The sequence below is a fragment of the Dermacentor albipictus genome, chromosome 5 (assembly GCF_038994185.2).
Source record: "Dermacentor albipictus isolate Rhodes 1998 colony chromosome 5, USDA_Dalb.pri_finalv2, whole genome shotgun sequence".
Classification (NCBI taxonomy): Eukaryota; Metazoa; Arthropoda; class Arachnida; order Ixodida; family Ixodidae; genus Dermacentor; species Dermacentor albipictus.
In genome coordinates this window covers 151,568,122-151,588,117 of record NC_091825.1, presented here as the reverse complement: position 1 = coordinate 151,588,117, position 19,996 = coordinate 151,568,122, and the positions used below count along the sequence as shown (strand labels likewise).

General features: G+C 49.3%; 2 protein-coding genes across 10 annotated transcripts in view; one reads left to right on the top strand and one right to left on the bottom strand.

Annotated features, from left to right (window-relative positions):
- Nucleotides 1–19,996, top strand: part of LOC135915296 (uncharacterized) — a 186,158-nt gene that overhangs the window by 27,086 nt on the left and 139,076 nt on the right. For 3 of the 9 annotated variants that reach the window (XR_011514664.1, XM_070539187.1, XM_070539186.1), the window contains exon 2: nucleotides 17,435–17,515. The exons of the other annotated variants lie outside the window; for them this stretch is intronic. Coding sequence is in view for 2 of the 3 variants with exons in the window: in XM_070539186.1 (XP_070395287.1) it covers nucleotides 17,435–17,515 (81 nt within the window). In the remaining variant the exon portion in view is untranslated. The remainder of the gene's footprint in view (nucleotides 1–17,434; nucleotides 17,516–19,996) is intronic. 9 annotated transcript variants of the gene reach the window in all.
- LOC135915295 (fibroblast growth factor 9-like) overlaps nucleotides 1–19,996 on the bottom strand; it is a 109,990-nt gene that overhangs the window by 42,133 nt on the left and 47,861 nt on the right. The window lies entirely within an intron of this gene.

Sequence of the window (19,996 nt, the reverse complement as noted above, 5' to 3'; positions counted from 1 at the left end):
TCGCTACGTGCAGCTGTGCCGCAAAGCAGGCGCCGATCGAAACGCCGGCACGCCAAACGCTGCAGGGAGCGCACTATACATGCAAATGGCCACACGAGAGCGCCGGCCGTTGTTTGCTTACGCATTCCCTTCGTCGCCTGACGTAACAGATTGGCTCTCTGCCAGGGAGGTGCTTGAACTTCTTCACGCTCGCCACCGCACGCGTAATAGCTGTAACGTGGATAAACCGGCTCGGCGTTCTTAACGCGTCGGCCTGAAGGGTGTCGAGTTAAGCGAGGCTTAGTGGCCTGTCACTCTCGTTTTGTTTCGTTTGCATCGTTATACCGCCTGTAGGCGCGCTTGGCATCTTGTTACGATTTGTTTCAAAGCCCAGATACAAGGGTTGTCATTGGCAACAAAGAACGAAATATCGTCGAGGTACAACGACTCCAAACAGGCTTTTTACGTGTACGGGTTGGAACGATATGAAATTAAACACTGAATCAGCATTGATTACGGTCCATTATCCTTAATTTAGCTCTCAAAAACAGAATATACCGCGGGTAGATTCTTAAATAGAACAATAATTTATCTAATAATAGCAAGTGACCAAGAACTTTCGCTAGAATATACCCTCCCTTGCATAGTGGTCAACACTATAATGGTTGACCTGACAGCGCAGTAAATGAGTTATCACAGCAGATGTGCTCGGAACAGGCATTAAACTGTGTCCTTCTAGCTCGTTTTGTTTCCCGAACGCAGGTATACATCTACGCATTACAGTTCTAAATGTAGTTACAAATGTAGTTAAATATAAATATATAGTTATAAATATAGCGCTACATTACTGGCTCGTTTACTGACGCTCCGCAAATCACTCGACGCACAACTCGTGACGGAACTAATACAAGCGAAAGTTGGCGCGCGTGGAAGCGTATGTGCTGTCAGGACATCTTACACCAGGAAGCGCGATGCACTCGAGCGAGATAAGGCCCTTATCTGAACAGCGACGCGTACAGGGGTACGGCCTGCAGCAACAGTGTACGAAAGAGCACAGCGTCGCACTTAAGCGCCTATATATGCGTAACGCCAGCGTTGGTTTCGATACGAGTTGTTGCGCCTGCTGCAGGAGACGGGAGTCCTCTTCGTTGAGCGCACAGTAAACAGGAGGTAAAGGACAAAGTTGTAACACTGCACTTACGCGTCGGTGCCCCTTACTTATCTCGCGATACAACGCTCACACGGGCTCTCGCTTTTTTTCGTTCTTTTTCTTTTGTGCACAAGCTCTTTGGCTCTGAAATGGGTGGGTCGTCACGGCAAGTTCCTCACGCATACAGCGTACAATGAATCTAACGCGTCTCACTCTCTCGAAAATAATACCTACAGTTACTCTACTTAGACGACCGGCTTGTATACACCTACGATGTAGAATACACTACGTGATCTTTCTCACGGTTTCACTCAGGTTCTGTCCTGCCTTATAGTATGGCTTACAATGGCTAATTGGATAAGAACATGGAGAGAGCGAAAGCTCCCAGCACGAACTTTTGGTCGAAATCCCCAGCACTAGTCCTCTTTCGCTCATTGCAGGGTGGACAACCTGGTCTCAAATATCATATATATATATCCTATTATCATGCTTTTGATGGCATCTTTAGGCACTTAACATCTCGTAATATTTAGAACAATAATACTCTACGCACTCTATTTTCTCGACCGTCTAACGATACGTTCATTTTATTCTCTAAACAGCGTGTTACCACAGCTGTCCGCTTATACGATTCCTTGTAATTCAATATAGAAAGCACCAATATAAAGCCACGCTTTGGAAGTTTCTTTTCGTACGGCACCTGCACCCACTCCCGCGCTTGTGTAAATTTTTATATACCGCAACAAGCCTCATTTCCCAGCCTCTTTGGCGAGGTCATCCTTCGCATCGATCAAGCACTCGATTTGTGTACACACAAATGTACCCGCCCGTGCAATCAACGTCTTCTGAAAGACAATACCAGGAAGCGCGAATCACGCGAAACGCGACGACTTGCGTTCGCGGGCGAACCCAAAGCACGGACTCGGGTAAGCGCTTACCTTTTCCCACGCTCTTGCTTTTTTTTGGCAGAAATTAAAAGTGCGGGGTATACGCGCGTCTCTCAAGGTCGTCCCACAACGTGTCATTGCGTCGACGAGAGAAGATTAATGCAGTATTGCCACTTTTCGCCTCTATTCGTCATTCCTCGACGCTCATTCTATTTTCTCTTCCAGTGGATTTCTTTGACTCGCCTCAATCAGACCACGACCACCATTGTTCGATGCCAGAACGGTCACCCACAAGTGAAGCCCGTCTACCCTGCATGCCTCTACTGCCGCACGATGCGACGCGAATGTGGCAGTAAAATGAACGCACGCGCAGACCAAACGACTGCGAAAAGAGCGCAAACAGACAAGATTGGAAATCGAGATCATTCATTTCCACTTCCACGCACGCACGCACAAACAAACACTCACACAAGAATGATGAGGTGCCAGCCGTGGTCCTTTTAATTAGCTCGTGGCGCGTTTCGCGTCCTCAACGGATCGCTTCCGCTCTGTGTCGTCAATTTCCCACGCGCGTGCACCTGCTTGTGCGAGCTGGAAGAATAAGTTCGGGAACGTGACTCCGAGGTTGTCGCGGTCGTGTGGCGCCTGACTAATGCTGTGCAGCGCTGTGGAAGCTGTGACTGGCTTCATCCGATCAGAATCTACATTCTTAGGGCTGTCCGCACATGAAAACGATTCGGGGTTGGCCGGAGCCATTGTTGTTCATTGACAGCACAATACTGCCCGCCCAGGTATATATAACGAAACAACAAATTCATAAGCTTGGCCTCTACTTAGCCGACACGTTTTTTTTTTAATTGAGATGTATAAGACTGTATAAGATGAAATTATACCCTGGTCAGAGCACGCTACTCCTTTTCGGCTATTTTTACGAAGATCACGTAGGCGCATGATACTTTGATAAATACTAGAAAAAAAAAGAATGAATCTAAATAAATATAGAATGCAGAAGGTATAAATTACAATGAGTTACGATGACAACGCGTATATCAAATGTGCACATAGGAAAGCACAAAAGGTCATATGTATACTGCAAGTGACGTGCAGTTCGTAGCTCACATAGACATTTTGAGCGGTACCTAATGTAATTGCCGAAACAATGCGCGGCTTTCAGAGGTATAAACTGCACAGTTACTTTGCATGCCTATATTTTTTGCCGATTTAAGCCGCGTTCCCAAGCAGCAATGAGCGTCCCGTGTATACGCTTCGAGCGCAAACCGGACATTATCCAGGGCGTCCCGCGTTAAAACCTGTAGCGGTTAACGTTGAGTCCAAGTGGCCCGGCCGAGCCTGTTTATTCTCCGCGAAGGGGCCGCAGGCGACGTAGCGAAGGCGGTCCACTTGCTAATTGACGGCGGATTCACACAAGTCCAACCGAAGCAACGGTCACAGGAGAAGAAAACGCCGCTATTCGGCGGCCGCAGCTGATTCCAAGCAGAGATTAACGGCGACTACGTTTCGGGCGTGCGTCTGTGGTCAGCGCACCGCTGACCACGCGGGTGGCACGAGCTGCAGCGTGCGCAGCGCGTCTTAGCGCGAAATCGCCCGTTATTGCGACGCCCAGATAAGGAAAGATAACATCGTGGAACGCGGTCTGGCTTTTCTGTTCTTGTTTCGGGTGCACGGCTTCATTTCTCACATTACGATTACCCCTTTCCTTACATTTTTTGTTATCGTGCCTTTCTCTTTTTTCACTGCTCTTCCAGAGGATGCAGTGCAGACAACCGGAACCTGCTCTGGTTGTACACTCACTGTATTTTATCAGTGTTGTTTTCTCTATCTATCTCACTGTAGCTGCAGCGGAGCTGTGTTTGCTTTTCCGGGGTCTACGGCGTCTTGAACGATGTTTGCAGTATCCCAGTTTATGTTCTCTTTATTGCCACACTGGATGGGGACAACTACCAGCGTTGCTCCACTAATTTGGTGAAATTGCTGACACCCAAGAATGTCAGTCACGATTATTTATATCTATATACTAACGTACGATTCGCGGATAATCCTTATCGTGCATGTCTATGTCACCGGGTTGTTTACAGAGATTAAAAGCGCCAAGTAAACCGCTCGCGTAGTAGCGCACTCGCGCCTTCAGCGATGTAGCGACCAGGAAGACGTTGCCAAAGGCGCGTGTCACTAAAGCTGAACGCTGCGCCGGCGCAGTTTCAGATACAAGTGATGCAAGCTTGACAGTTCAGTGGGGCCGCTGCTCTGTAGGGAACGGGTTATTGCGTTCACAGCAGCTCTCCTACTCTCAAAAATATCGTTTCATAGCTGAGTACGGTAAACGTGTATCAAGCTGACACGCATGCTCATGAGCAAAGCGGGAGAAAGAATAACAGAGTGACAGGCTGTATGCTCAGATGTTACGCTTATAACAGCTGTGAAGTGACACCATCGCGGTATTGAGTAACGTGCATTGCCCGGTTATTTATTATTTATTTATTTATTTATTTATTTATTTATTTATTTATTTTCGTTACACCCATGAAAACAGCGCAAGAACTGATCACTTCATAGAAAAATTCAGACGCGCAAAGTCGTGCGCGAACCGACCTGCAAAACAACGTGGAACCAGATGAATTGCACAGGCTATATAAAAAAAAGGAAAGAAAAAAAATGAGAGAGAGAGAGAGAGAGAGAGAGAGAGAGAGAGAGAGAGAGAGAGAGAGAGAGAGAGAGAGAGAGAGAGAGAGAGAAATCATAAGGGAAAGGCAGGGAGGTTAACCAGGCTGAGCCCGGTAGGCTACCTTGCACTGGGGAAGGGGAAAGGGACTTGAAAGAGAAGGAAGAAAGAAGTTCACAGTTTGCACTGTTACACAAGCGTTCATCGCTGAGTAACTCACAAGCGGTCACACAGGCTGGTGCGTTTCAATAAACGCACTGTGCCTTTGTGGCCTTGCACATAGCAGACGCACGAGGCCACGGGCCCAAGATCTTCTCCTCTGTGAAGGGCCTGTCGTCTAAGTGCCCCAAAGCTGTCCGAAAGGCAGCTTTCGGACAGTTTTGGGGCACTTAGACTTTGGGGCACTTAAACAAAAGTAAGATGGGGCACACTGAAATCGCCTATGGGGTGTGCACGGTACGGGCTCAGTAAATTAAATCCCGAGCTAGCCGCAATGAGGTGAGCTATACCAAACGGCATCAAGCCAGAAAACAGCAATAATAAAAGAAGGTTACAAGAACTATACTCTGCCGAATCGGACATCCAGCAAAGAGCCAAAGCTAAAAAGAAAGAACAAAGCTAGGTTTTCTCAATTTTCGCGTGGCCGAGCCACAGTGCCAATAGTGCGTCTCCGGAGTGTGCGTGAGTGACGTATGGAGCACTTATAGAGCGCGTCGTGCCAGCGCTGGTGAGTATGCTCGTCAGAAGCGGGGGAGAAAGCACCATGCAAAGCACGTCTGTCAGTGTCACCGCGACTTAGCCCCGGGGTCAAGGCGCTCCATCAAGTCTTCCATGCACCCACCCTGTCTCCGCCCCATTTATGTTGCTGCGTACGCCTTGTTCATCTCCCCCTCCCCCCTCGCCCCTCCATCTCTCTCTCTCTCTCTCTCTCTCTCTCCAATATACGCATGCAGATTGGTCATGAACTAGTTTCATACAGCGCCCCGCTTAACTTGGAGTGGAAAAGAACACGCTCAGCCGATGCGTCCTTCCTCAGCTTCGGATCACCTTTCACCGAATTGCGGATGGCAGACGTCACCATCAAGGAGGACAAAAATGGAGAGTGTACTCGGATGAGAAATGAAACTCACTCTGAGTAAAATGACATAAGAAAAGAAGTGTACATTTATAAGGATGACATGTTCTGCTGGACTGAGGAAACTTTGAGAACTGTTTATAATTTGTTGAGAGCTTTCGGCACCTTGCACTTCTTTCATTTAGCGTCCTTTGTGGGACAACGATCGATGACGACGACGAAAGGAAGATCGAGTAAGCTTCGTAATATAAGGGCACACTTTTTTATTCCAATGTGCTACACGTATACTGCTATATTACGGAAGCACAGTCGCAATGTTATCCGAACGCTGCACTTCGTTGGTCGTAAGAGCCAGCGTCGACTGCATGCTTTGTCAGCATCGCTTGGTTAATTACTACGCCAGTTTATGTTTGGTTTGTCACTGGTCAGTGCGCAATGCCAGCGCAAGCCCCGTTCCTCCGTCCTCACCTAACTCTTACCAGGTACACGTTGCTCTCGTTTGCGAGAGACGCATACGCAGCCGCCGCAACACAGTGATTGGTTGCCTTCGGAAAGGCACGCTCCTTTCACCGGGAGCGGCGAGTTCTCTGGGTCCGTCGGCGCCCATGACTTCTGGCGCCGACGCGCAGTCAGGGGAAAGCGGCAGCCCGCGTACGCTGATGATATACTACGTGCGCGCAAATTTAAGGGTGTGTGCACCAGGGCAGGGGGCCATGTACGCAACCATTTCTCTTTCGGCGGCAGCTCTCGCTTCACTGCAGGGGCGGCCCTGCAGCTTCCACTTGAGCTGAGAGAGGTGTTTATGCAAATTGGAGCACGTGGAGAAGCAATGCTCACTCGCACTAGTACCGTGCACTGGTCTAGAAGTTGGGAGACGCGTCGAGGCGCTCAATAGCCAGCGACCGATATGTGGTTCACCAGAATTCAACTCGGTGTGTTTCACATAAATATCGAGAGACCAACGGCTAGGAGCTGCATGCTACGAATAACGCGAAGAAGAGCGGATAAGCTCTTTATACGCACACACATACACACACACAAGAGGAAATACCAAACATACAGCGGAGTGACAGAGTAGAAACTTTCAATCTTCCCACAGACCTCGTTTGAACCTTTGCTGACACTCAAAGTTGGTGGTCTATAAATGTTGCACGAACTTCTCCTATTGAACTCGACAACTGTCCAACGCAAAGTGACCTAGCCGTGATTGTTTGTGGCGCATAACGCCTGCGGGATAAATTACAGAAAAAAAATGACCACACGAGGAAACAGGTGCAGACGAGTTTGTTACCCTGTAATACTTGCCGCACACGGTGGAACATGGGACTCAGTGAACCTCGATATCTTGATCGGCTCATGCAGCCACTGGCCTCAACAGCAGTGCACCCATCTGACGAGGCAGGTTTTAGTTGCCGCTTGGGCGCGCATCCGCCTGCTCCCAGCTAGTGTTCCTGTATAGCTCCCGCAGGGAGCTATACAGGAACACTACTCCCAGCTGAAGACAGCCGAGCGAAAGTGCTGCCGCCGTGCCGAACGGGGTGGTCCGGTGTGGGTCAGCGGGACGCAACAACACGCCTCGCACGCCGCCCTTCACCCCCGAACACGCTCTCACCCTCCTTCCTTGCGCTTGGCTTACAAACCGTCCCTGTTACGATGCGCTCCCCGCTGCGCGAACATGCGCAAATCGCGTTCGAATGATAAAACGCCGACGCCTTTTTTGGGCACCGCGCACGATTTCGGTGTTCGCCAGTGTAAGAAGTGCGAGAAGCACACGATGTCCCATGCACCTGCGCTGACGTGTACACAGAGTCGGCAGCGGTCAAGATGGTTTGCTCCTTGACGCGGCGAGGGTAGTGAACATGAACGACGTGGCGTTGCGCTAGAGCATAAACGCCGCTCCACGCTGGGGACTATGGAACACGTAGTACGTGGGTATGATCGAAAGTAGACGCAGAGAGAGAGAGAGAGAGAGAGAGAGAGAGAGAGAGTAAATCGAGGTGTCGCGACTTTGAGACAATGTGGTAACAACGGTGTAGGATTTCTTCCGCCGCGCTGGCAACTGATGACCAACAGAACCTTTTCCATGCGGTTGTGCTGAGGGAGTCTGTTGAGGAAAACCACTCTGAGTTCTGATATAAAAATACGCTGAACGACAAGGGAAAACACGGTTGACGTGGCGTCGACGCACTAAAAGCAAATGATGTTGACGCTGCTTCGGACGCACGGAACCCTTGAGATTATTTCGAGGAATTCTGCAATTAGAAAGACGGCACGACGCGAGCGTTCGACGATAACACAAGCCTATATACGCGCTTTATTGGAGAAACGGCGACATGCCACGTATGTAGCAATCTCACAGCAAACATAGAAAGCCAAGCCGTCACAAGTACACACGTGCCTTTGCGTTTGCTGGCCGGTATTATTAGTATAGCCAATAACGTACGGGCACCAACCGACCACGAACAACTCGCAGAACGGTACAAAATGTGCAGCTGTACAAGGCGTTTTAGTTCTGGTCAGCGGTAGGTAGCAGGGGAATACTTCTGAGTTGTTCTGACAGCATATATATATATATATATATATATATATATATATATATATATATATATATATATATATATATATATATATATATATATATATATATATATATATATATATATATATATATATAATGAGAAGGCAACAAACACTGACACCAAGGACAACATAGGGGAAATTACTTGCGCTTAATAAATGTAATGAAGAAACGATAAATTAATGGAAATTAAAGTGGATGAAAAAACAACTTGCCGCAGGTGGGAACCGAACCCACAACCTTGGCATTTCGCGTGCGATGCTCTACCAATTGAGCTACCGCGGCGCTCTTTCCCAATTTACTTTCTTGGGTATTTATGTGTACTATAGTAGAACCCTGCGAGTGTTAGCCAGCGCCATCACTCACAGACCTTGGCGGCGGACGTGGAACGTCCTTGTTGCCGCAGGCATCACGAGAACGTGATCTTTTTGGGTGAAGGCAACTGGTCAATAAACCCACATATGCTTCCTGAAGGCATCAATGTTGCCGGATTCGAGACCCTCGTTATGTAATAAACGAGAAGAAAGGGGGTTCGGTGGATTCGGTTCCCACCTGCGGCAAGTTGTTTTTTCATCCACTTTAATTTCCATTAATTTATCGTTTCTTCATTACATTTATTAAGCGCAAGTAATTTCCCCTATGTTGTCCTTGGTGTCAGTGTTTGTTGGTTTCTCATGATATGACTAATAATAATCGGGCCCCTCGGTTAACCCCCTTTCTTCTCGTTTACATATATATATATATATATATATATATATATATATATATATATATATATATATATATATATATATATATATATATATATATATATATATATATATATAATATAACTTGGTCCTCGGGGCTACATAACAGCTCTTCACAAATAATAAAAAGAAAGATATTGCATAAGGGTCAAACGTAAAGACAAAATGTGGTAACGCTTGCTGACTTGGCTTGCTTATAAACGGTGCAAATATGCGAGAATGTATTCGTGACACGAGAGTCCCATTCAGGGCAAGTTGGTTCGCCCGTTCAACATGCCGAACAGGCAAATGATATTAACGTAAAAGATGCACTGTCCAGCGCGTCTTTCCCTCTTGTATCACCTCGCATGCACTTTTCTTCGCCATATCCATGAGGTCACAAACGTCACCACCACCATGCTTTTCCATGCAACCCAAAAACGGGAAGCTTGGCCACCATTTCCTCAGCTAAGAATACACCCTTTTCCTTTCTGAAATCACTCTCGCTATCTTGCCACATACGTGTAGTTCGGAAAGGGCAGCCTATATATCAGCTTAAACTCGTTTCACGTCCCTCATTAGCATTCCCCCTTGAACCGGAATGTGGGTGACACGTCGAAGGTTCTAATGAGACAGTGGCGCCGACCGCGAAGCGAGTGTCTTCAGAGTTGTGTCAACGTCCCGTCTGCCGACCCGACGTCGGAGGAAAGGGCACCGCTCATTCACCTCGGGGCGCGAACCAGGCAACTCCTCATCGGAGAAGTGCCAAACGGCCTGCTTCTCCTCATGCGCGCGAACAAGTGCGCTTCGTTTACGACACGTCACCGCCGCGTCGCCGTCTCGCGCGATGATCGAGTTGGGTCGCTGCCTTCAGTGGTTCGCTTTTTCGGAAGGGCCGCGCGGGTCTCGCTAGCGGGCGTCATCGGGCCGATGAATGAGCGCGCTTTGAAGAGCAGGCTGCCCCCCCCCCCCCCCCCCCCCCGCGACAGAGGCGGCAGCGCGCGTCGCCCTTGTTCCACATTTCGAGGGCGTTTTTCTTCCTGCGAGTTTCCTTACTTGACACGCGCGCTTTCGCTCCCGTCTGGCGAAGCTTCGGACATCCCCTTGCGACGGCGCTCGTCTTCCTGCAGACCTTGCGACGTCGGACAAAGAAAACAGCGGCGCGTACATGTGTGCGCGTATCCGTGTTCGCGTGCCCGGCCCCGTCTTCCGTTGTTTTCACTGGCGCTCGCGTTTCTACCGCAGAAGCACGTGTCTGGGACGGCAAAGGGTGGCAGCGCGTGCAGAGGCTGTTGATACAAACGAATGACACCAATTGAATGAGGGGCGAGTTAGTCCGCGCCAAGCAGAATACAGCTGAAGGGCTCGCGATGAATCCATTGGTGGTACTAACTATGCGTGCATTAGATTAAAACGAAAAAAATTGAAGCGAATATCGTTGGCCTGTACGGTACAGAGGGACGCTTCTGAAATGCGTCTCTGTTTATATATTCTGGGTTCCCACGGGGTAAGATCACGATCTGGTCTGATGAGGCGCTCAGGCAGTAGGAGGTGACTCCGGATTAATTTTCATCGCCTGAGGCGCATGGGGTTCCTTAACACGAGCCTAAATCTAAGCACACGCGAACATTGTAGGCTTCTCCCCAATCGAAGTGCGGCAGCCGCGGCTTGGATGGATCGAACCCGCGACCTCGAGCTCGATCAGCAGCGCCACGCCATTGCCACCGAGCTGGAGGTATACGCCTCCGTTTCCCCAGAAGGGTAGACTTGTGGATACCGGCGGCAACCAGTTGTTTTGGACCATTAGAGAGCGAATGCGCTTCGAATAATTCCCGGGCGTTGCATTGTTGCTGGCTGTGCGCGCCTTCTCTTTTTAACAGCGATGATTATAGTTTTTTTTCTCTTTATTCAGTATAGGCATGTATAGGCGCTGACAAGAGGGCTCTCTGGAAGTACTGAAGAAGGTCGACAGCTGCGCGATTACTGTCATTTTACCTGTCATGGCTGACGTCCAAGTACGTTAACCAACGAGGAAAGCCCATTGGTTCGCGTGAGATAATGACTGCGCGTGATACATTCGGCGGCGCTGTCCAACCACGCCTTCTTTTCGGGAATATCTACATGGTTTTCTTGCATGTCGCTGACAGCGCTAATATCAGTCGACGCATAGAAAAACGTTAAATGACCTGCGGGTTAATCTCTTCGCACAAGCTGTTTTACTTGCGGATATAACGATGCTTCGTCAGCGACGTACAAAAAGAGCAAAATTAACTTGTCCGAAAGGCAGACGCCTATCAGCTGGCGTCCTATAGAGTATGGGTGTCCCACGGTTTCATTTTGGAAAGTGGCTGCTTTGGAACAGTGGACCTGGATCCACAAAGGGGCGCACTTATGTGAGCGCATGTTATGATTGAGCCGTATTTTTACAACGCAGCAATCTTAGGCTCTTTAGAGATGATGAACACGTCTCACTTGTCTCGAATTCTCGTTTCCTAGTACTGTCGGATAACACTTTCGCTTTGTGTCAGCAAACTTCACAGTTCAAGAGGTGAGTTTGTCAGATTTTCAAGAGACAGCCTCTCTTGAAGCGCGGTTGTCTGCATTTTGTTTATGCAGCGAGGCGCGCCAAGAAAAATAAAATAAAAAAGCGCATGTGTAAGCAACATCTGACCCGATAGCGAGCCACCGTCAGGGATCCGCTGTTTTCTCGCGTCCGTCGCACCAGACAGCTGGGCGACGGATCCCGCAACTGGCTCTGCGATATAACCTTGGCCGTTGTCACGACGGTGACGGGCGCGCCTGCATAGTGCGCGCTCTCAGCACGCGGAGGTCAGGGAGTCGGTGAAAGAGAAAACAGGCCGATAAGGAGCAGGCATGCAGGACGATGAACCGGACAAAGCCGCAACCGGCTGTTCTCTTGGTCGTTCCGGAGAAGCGAATACATCACCGAGAGTTTTAAATACTTGACAATACTCTGCCTTGGTCCTTATCACATGGCCCCCCATAAAGTCTCCAATCAGTGCGAAAGAAAAGTATACTGAGAGAAAAAAAATCTGCTGTTAATCAGGTCAGCTGGGAGAGAGAGAGAAAAAACTTTATTTTCATGTTGGTTGGTATGGTGGAAAGGCCCTCAGTCCAGAGCCTCGCTTGCGGCATTCTTCAGTGCAGCACTGATAAACGCCGCAAGGTACCGTTGGTCGTCGGCGCTGGCTGCTTCTGTCAGCCACCCGGCATGGGGTTTAGGGGAAAGATTTGTGGGGGCAGGAAGGGGAGGTGGGGGTGGTCCACAGGACCAGAGGATATGGGATGTGTTCGGGTGTTCTCCACAATATCGGCAGGGTGGGGGATCTTCAGGTAAGAGACCACGGAGGAGGTGCATTCGCGCTGGTGTAGGGAGTGTTTCTGTCTGAGCCTGACGAATCAGTACACCCTGTTCACGGGTGAGCACTTTGCTGAGCTTGGGGAACTTGCGTCTTGCCTCTTGATATGGCCGCAGAAGCAGGGGAGCCCACCTTTTTGTCTGGGCTGGTCGCGGAATGCAGGGTGCCTGGTTCAAAGTCTCGCAGGCGAGCTGATTAGCTCTTTCATTTCCCGGCAGTCCGTCATGACCAGGTATCCAGATTATTTCCAGAGGACCCTGAAGGTGCTCTTGAATAAATGTCGAAATGTGGGCCGGGAGATCGTTGTGCAACAATTTCCTGCAAGCCGCCATGGAGTCGGTAAATATGATTCTTGGGTAGGCTGAGTTACTAAGGGGCGTGTGTTTGATCGCGGTTGCGATGGCTGTCAGTTCCGCTATGGTCGGATCTGTCTCTGGGAGTAACTCAGTATGTACAGTTTGCAGGTCGTTATTCACGACTGCTATAGCGGAGCCCCGTGCACCAACGCTAGCATCAGTGTAGAAGTATATGCCGTCAGGGTGTCTTGCCGTGTACCTCTTAAAGTAGGCAACTCGCTGTCGTCGCCTCTCCTTGCCTCGTTCTGGATTCATATGGCGTGGCAGTGGAGCTATGGTTAGGAGTTCGCGTTGTTTCGGTGGTAGTGGGCGCGTGTTCAGAAGGGGCGCAGCTTCTGGATGATGACCGATACTATGGAGGATGTGCGTGCCTTGACACGTGCGCTGCAAACGCAGTTCTTGGCGACGACGATGAATGCTGATTAGTTCCGCCACCGTGTTATGGCAACCGATGTCAAGGAGGAGCTTAGTGCTGGCACTAAACGGGATGCCGATGGCCAGCTTTGTCGCCTTGCGGATGAGCGCATCAAGGCGATTGATATCTTGCTGACGGAGATTGGTATAGGGCAGGTGATAGCGCAGGCGCGACATAATTAGTGCGTTTCTTAGTTGAAGCATATCTGCCTCTTTAACTCCATTTGCTCGGTTGGAGACCCTACGCATCATGTGCAGCACCTGTTCTCCTTGCCTGAGCAGGTGATGCACCGTCGCAGCGGGACCTCCATCTTTCTGGATATGGAGACCGAGAATCTTAATACATTTTGGTTGGGAAATCGGCACGCCTTCGTTTACAATTTGTATGGTGGGCGGTCTCCATCTTTTGTGATGGACCAGTAGCAACTCAGATTTTTCCGGCGCACATCTAAGGCCAATAGTTTGAGCAGACTCATGCACCCTGTTCATAGCCTGTTGGAGAGTTTCTTGGATATGCCCTGGCGAACCCGTGCTGATCCAGATGGTGATGTCATCTGCGTAGATCGCATATTTGATGTCAGGGATGTCTCGTAGTGCTCTATGGACTACGCACATGGCAAGATTAAAGAGTGTGGGCGAGATCACGGAACCCTGCGGGATACCTCTCTGCGGATGGGGATACTGTTGTGAGATGATGTCGCCTACTCGTAGCGTGTACGTGCGACTCCGTAAGAAGTCCCTAATATAGTTATAAAGCTTAGTTCCGCAGCCAGTAGCTTCGAGCTCTTGCAGCATAGCATCGTGGTCAACATAGTCAAAAGCTTTCTTGAGGTCTATGGCAAGAATAGCTTTAAGTTGAGCGCTGCTGGTTTCCTTCGTGATTTCTTCGTGTAGCTGCAGCAGGACGTCTTGAGTAGATAAGTGATGTCTGTATCCAATCAAATTATGGGGTAGGTGTTGTGATTGTTCAAGATGACTAAGAAGTCTGTTAAGCACGATGCGCTCCAAGGTCAGCTGGGAGAACTCTGCCTTCATATGTTCTTTCCCATGTACTTTCACATGTACGCCAGGACGCACAGATTCTTAGGGGTGATCATTGATCGAGACCTCAGTTGGAGTCCCCATGTGGTCTACCTGAAGAAACGCCTAACGGCCATTTCACACCTTTTCAAGTTTCTTGGAGTGAAAACTTGGGTTACGTCAGTACACGCGATGTTACAACTCTACGGGACGCTGTTTCTCGGGTATCTGAGGTATAGCTTAACTGTACTGAGCAATACTTGCAGAAGTAACATCCGCACAATCGAGAGTGCACAGGCGCAGGCATTCAGGGTTTGTCTTGGATTGCCGCGCTGCACATCAACAGCGGAGACAATTATGTTAGCTCAGTGTTACCCAGTCACAACTCATATGACATTGGCAGTGCTCAGAGCACACATCAGGCACTTTGCCCGCGCCCCTTTCCACCACCTCACCGCGCTGCCTTTTTTTGCCAGGAGATATCGGCGAACCGTGACTGCCTCCCTAGAGATTATACGCCTGCCGAGAGGCTCCTTGCAGCTCTTTGGTTGCACCCTTTCCTCTGCCGTTTATATGATGCGGCATTTATGAATTCATGATTCATGATCTGAATCGATGACGGAGAAAGCAATAGGTTCGATTCATCCAGCATACCATTCGGCTCTCTCTCTCTCTCTCTCTCTCTCTCTCTCTCTCTCTCTCTCTCTCTCTCACACACACACACACACACACACACACGCACACACACACACCCGCACCCCCTCCCCCCTTCTCACACGCACAAACACACCGCAAATACCCTGCCTCGGTCTATGTCCTCTGGTCTGTCCAGAGGATTAGAGGACCATCCCGTGCTTTGAGCCGCGTCTTCTAAGGCAATTTGTACTGAATATAGCCGAAAGAAATAAAGACAGGTATCGCACCGTTCGTGGTCCTCCCCTCCCCCCCATTTCACACCAGTGGGCGCGCTAACTGCGTGTCAGCATAAATCTCCACTGTGGCATACCTGGAATCCCCTCCCTCGTCTGCGTTCTGCCGCGCCGCTCTGGTGGGCGTCGGGAGAGCCGCGCCGGCTTAAGTGGTTCCGACGGGAGCGCGCGTGATGAAATCCCTTTCGCGGCAGACACGCCAGGGAAGCGCCGAAACACGAATGTCGCACCCCTTTTCCTCCGCAGTGCCGAGAAAAGACGCGCCGGGCATTCTGCTTTTGCTATTTTCGGCAGCCGCTTATATTTAGAGGCCGCCGCGAAGATTTGTGACTTTTATTCGCGCCCCTTCTCGCTCCTTGCTTTAGCTCCCTGCTGTTCCGACGCGACCCACAAGAGAGAAGAAGCCCGAGAGAAAGCGCCGCGTCCGTTTGCCATTTCTGCTTCGTCTGCTTTGTCGCCGCTGGTCGCGGGTACGTGAATAGGATCGCGGAAGTAGGGCCCTGGCTATGACCATAAGCGTGCCAAACGGCCGGCGGCGCGCTCCTGGGACGCGTCTGCCGCGGCTACTGGGAGCCGCCGGCTTTCTGGCGAGTGGGCGCTGCACCTGTACAGACCTCATTAGAATGCGACTTCCATTTGGCTCGGACGTCTCGCTATATATTTGCGCGGTTCCTGAGTATGCGTAATGGTGGTCTCCCTATAGTACACCGAGAATCGCCTGCGCAGTCTCGCGAAAACTGTGCGTCTGGCGGTATACGGGTATGGCAGCGTATAAGCTTATATATACTACACCGCGGATTGGTTCCGCGCGTAGCTGCTCGCGTGTCAGCCACACACCGCTGTTGGGCGTGGAGATCGCTGAGATAGTTCGGTGTCTGATTTGCGATATTTGCGGTATTTGCGGTATTAGCGATAGCGAATATAGGTCGCTTACGCTTCAAGGACGACGTTTCAAGGTCAGCAAACTGTAGTACTGTACTCTCTAAATATGGCATGACCTGGGCGATGTAGTCACATAGCCGACTGATGCCCCCGGGATGCTCTTATTGTGGCTTTGCATAAAAACACCTCTGCAGCTCTTACGGGTTTGACTCTGCAGATTGTTTCAACAGTACTGAAGTTCATACGATTGGTGCTGCTTGGGCTGTTTGGAACGTCTGCCCGCACTGCCACTCGTTTCCGTCAGTTTAGTTTTTGTATGCGTGGAAAAAGAGATATGGCTCAAACGTATGCCGTTTCAAAATTTCCTTCCGGAATTTAGTTTCTAGTTTGGTTGCTTTGTGCAATATATCGAAGTCAGAAGTTTATCACATAAACATTACGGCTTTTACACAGCATACAGAAACTTACGGGTCGCTCGTGCACTGTAGTGCAAGGCTGACCAATTTTAGGCGAAGTGCCTGACTGGTGTTCATTCAATCCAATGTAGTTATAATATTTTAATGGGGGAGGTGGACGGGATCGAAGGGAGTGGCCTACACGACACCTAGCGCACGCATCTACTAATTAAAGCTATATCCGGATGCCTTTATCGAAAATTAAGCTACGGACGTTTCCGCACAAAATACATTTAAAAAAAATACGTGCCAAAGCGCTTTTAATACTGGACGTCTCTGTACATAAAGAGATCGTTTGTCTACGATCTGTCGCAAAATGCTTTTTGAAGTAATAGAGATACAATATGTTATTTCTGACAATAAAAGCTGACACAGGGAGTAATTGTAATAGGCTCCGGCGTACGTGTGCAGGACTACAGACAGACCTCAGACGTACAGGCGCCGTATGCTGCCCGTGACAAACTTCAGCGCTGTCTTGCGATAGCACTGTTCGATGAGACGGCGCGACCGAGGACAGTAAGTACCTGTCGCATCGAACAATAACCTTCCCGGAGAAAGCGATGCGTCGGGAAACCCGATTCCGCCGCGGCTGGGCTTCCTCCGCACGCAGCGTGTGGGACCTGTCTGCAACTGCTTGTGTCATGAAATGAAATGAAAAATGAAACTGCCACTCCGCAAATGTCGCCGAGGATTCGGCCAAGGTGGTTGCGAAATTCACGCATTCGCTGCAGCATACGCAAGTGTTCATCAGTTGCTGTTGCTAACGCTGCTTACGTGCATGCGTTACACTGTCTTGTCATCTTCTCAAAGGGACATAAGCAACTCTATATAGGCTGTGTTCCAGCATTTGCCGTGGACGGCAAAATAGATGGCTAAGCGGACAGCGGTCACCTTAATTCTCGTTTTAATTCTGACACACAGGTCAAAGAAGACAGCTTCGCGAAGACAGCATCCACGTTAAGCACGATGCCTGGCTACCTCGCTGTCCCAACAAGATGGCAGGTGAGCATGGAGCTTAGAAACTCGACGGAAAGGTCGTCTGCACACAAGAAGACGTAGTCACGCTTTCCTATGCGCCTAACGTAATTCAATTCGTGTTTTTCATAGGTTCGCACGTGCAGAAACTTAAAATACAGAGATAAGATATACTTTTCTTCGTTTTTTTTTTTTCACCGCGAGGTGGCTTCACGTCGCAGAGGCGCTTTCCGTGCCTCTGACAGACGGTGCTATACGCGTTCCATTACTTGTGCTCCAATCTATCTCCTTAGCTGTCTACATAGACTGCCTCCGATGCTGCCCATAATTGGAACACTGAGGAACTATCTTTGTTGAAGAGTCCATTTTTTACTTGTATATTTATATTTTATTGACACTATATAAGGTAATATTGGCGCACAAATACGCCGCCGGCTATTCCTTGGCTCTTGAATAGGTGGTACATACAACGTACAGGTCTGTGGCATCTACTGCAGCTATAGTGTGTTTCGCATCTTTTGTTTTTTGCTTCTTTCCTGTCATATCAAGCCTCTGGTCTCGGTACGACTGACCTTCTTTTGATTTTATTGAAACAATTAAGCTCCACTTAATGTTTCTTTATGTAACTTTTCTCTTGGTTCTGATATTTGATTGCAGAGAAAACGATGAAAAGAGAGACACATAGCATACTGTGCTCGAGGTGTCGTTAAGCAATGTACTCATTATGCAGAAGTTACGTTGTTCTTGTTAAAGTCTATGAGCAAGTTCTCCCAGCGCGGAGTTCGTACGCCTGACCTTTATTGACCACGGCGCCTTCCAGGACACTTATTTCACCGTAGCCGACGGCCGTTAGTCGCCAGTCTAACGACTCCGCTGCCAGAAATTCAGGAGTCTCACAGACGTCAAGCGTTTACGCTTTGCTCTCCCAGTGCCAGTACCGTGGGAATGACAGATCGTGCATCGCATCGGAGGAAGAGCCACGCGCGCTTGTGTCTCGCCCGAAGCTACTTTCTTTTTCCATTCTCCATCCAAGGAACTTTCATTTCGCGCCCACAGCAGCTCTCAAAAAATGTCGCCCTCCATCATGCGGTAAGGGTCAACGACAACGTACTCGAAGCACGTATGCAAACGTATTTAGGATGGTAACTCTCCTTCTGCACTTTTCTCTCTACAAGCGAGCAATTCAATATCTGAGACAGCGAGGCACGCCTCAACTTTTTTGAAGGATGACGTGCCTCTTGCATACGACGGACCACCCTTCTGCGAAAGTTGACCGTAAATCCAACTCCGCCACGAACTCGCGTGTCTTCACCGCGCGCATTCGGGGGAACGAGGAGCGACACAATGCGGCGGTGTGAACAAGATCGTAAACGACGCAGCGCTCAAGTAGTGACGATAAGCGTAACCAAAGACTCGGCAAATGAGCATACGGAAGCGCGAGAGTGTGAAGGCGCGACTGGTTATGTCTGCCGCGCAGCGTGGGACTCGTCTACGGAGCAGCGAGGGAGAGCAAGAGAAGAACACGTGTCTCCTCTCCCTCCCTCTCTCCCCAAGCGACTCCTGTTCCGCGGCGCCTCACGGGTGGTTACCACTTTAGGACGACGGCGACATTCGTTTCGCGTCTCGATGTTCTCGACCGTCTGGCCCAGCTGTAGGCTTCCGCCCGCGTCATCGCCAATAGACTAAAAGCGGAAACGTCCCCTGCAGAAGGAAGTATTGTGATCCCTAAGCTATACCCTGTACTAACGCGCACGAACATAGTCATACGCTGCTGGTAGTAGTAGTATAATGGGCAGTTAAAGCAGATCGGAAATGCGATCTTGGTTTGAAATATTACTCGGCAATGTTAACAACGTCGTTGTTATCAACGAAGTTCCCGGGAATTCTCAAAGAGACGACCACACGTAAGATGGACAGCACCTTGAACATGTAAACAGTGCATGCTTGTTAGGGAGAGTATGCCTCACTTATACATAGTGTCATGATTAGCAGCTTTACGAAATCACACCCCAGTATTTCCTTCTATGCTTTTTTTATAACATCCTCTCGTTAATGCCTACAACGTGAAAATAAATAAATAAATAAATAAATAAATAAATAAATAAATAAATAAATAAATAAATAAATAAATAAATTTGTCATTTCTGCATTCAATATTCTGCCGTTGTCCTCCAGTGAATGCGGCACTAGAAGCCAGTGGCACCTTCTTATACCAATGTCTTCTGCATTTTGCTGCCATTACGGCTTCTCTATATCTAGGTTTCCAAGAATGCTGTCTTATAGCACTTCGACATACTCAATGTGTTTTACTGTGGATCGTTCGGAAACGGGCGTATACGTATTTGTGCGTCAAAGCACCGAGAACCAACCTTTTCTCGCGCAAATTCCGAACGGAGGTGCAGCCACCGTTAAACTGTCCGCCTGAGGGAGATCTAAGTTAACATCAGTCGTAACCTGGCCTCACTTGCAGCTTCGCCGTGAACAGATGCCGCGTCCTTTGGTTCGAGG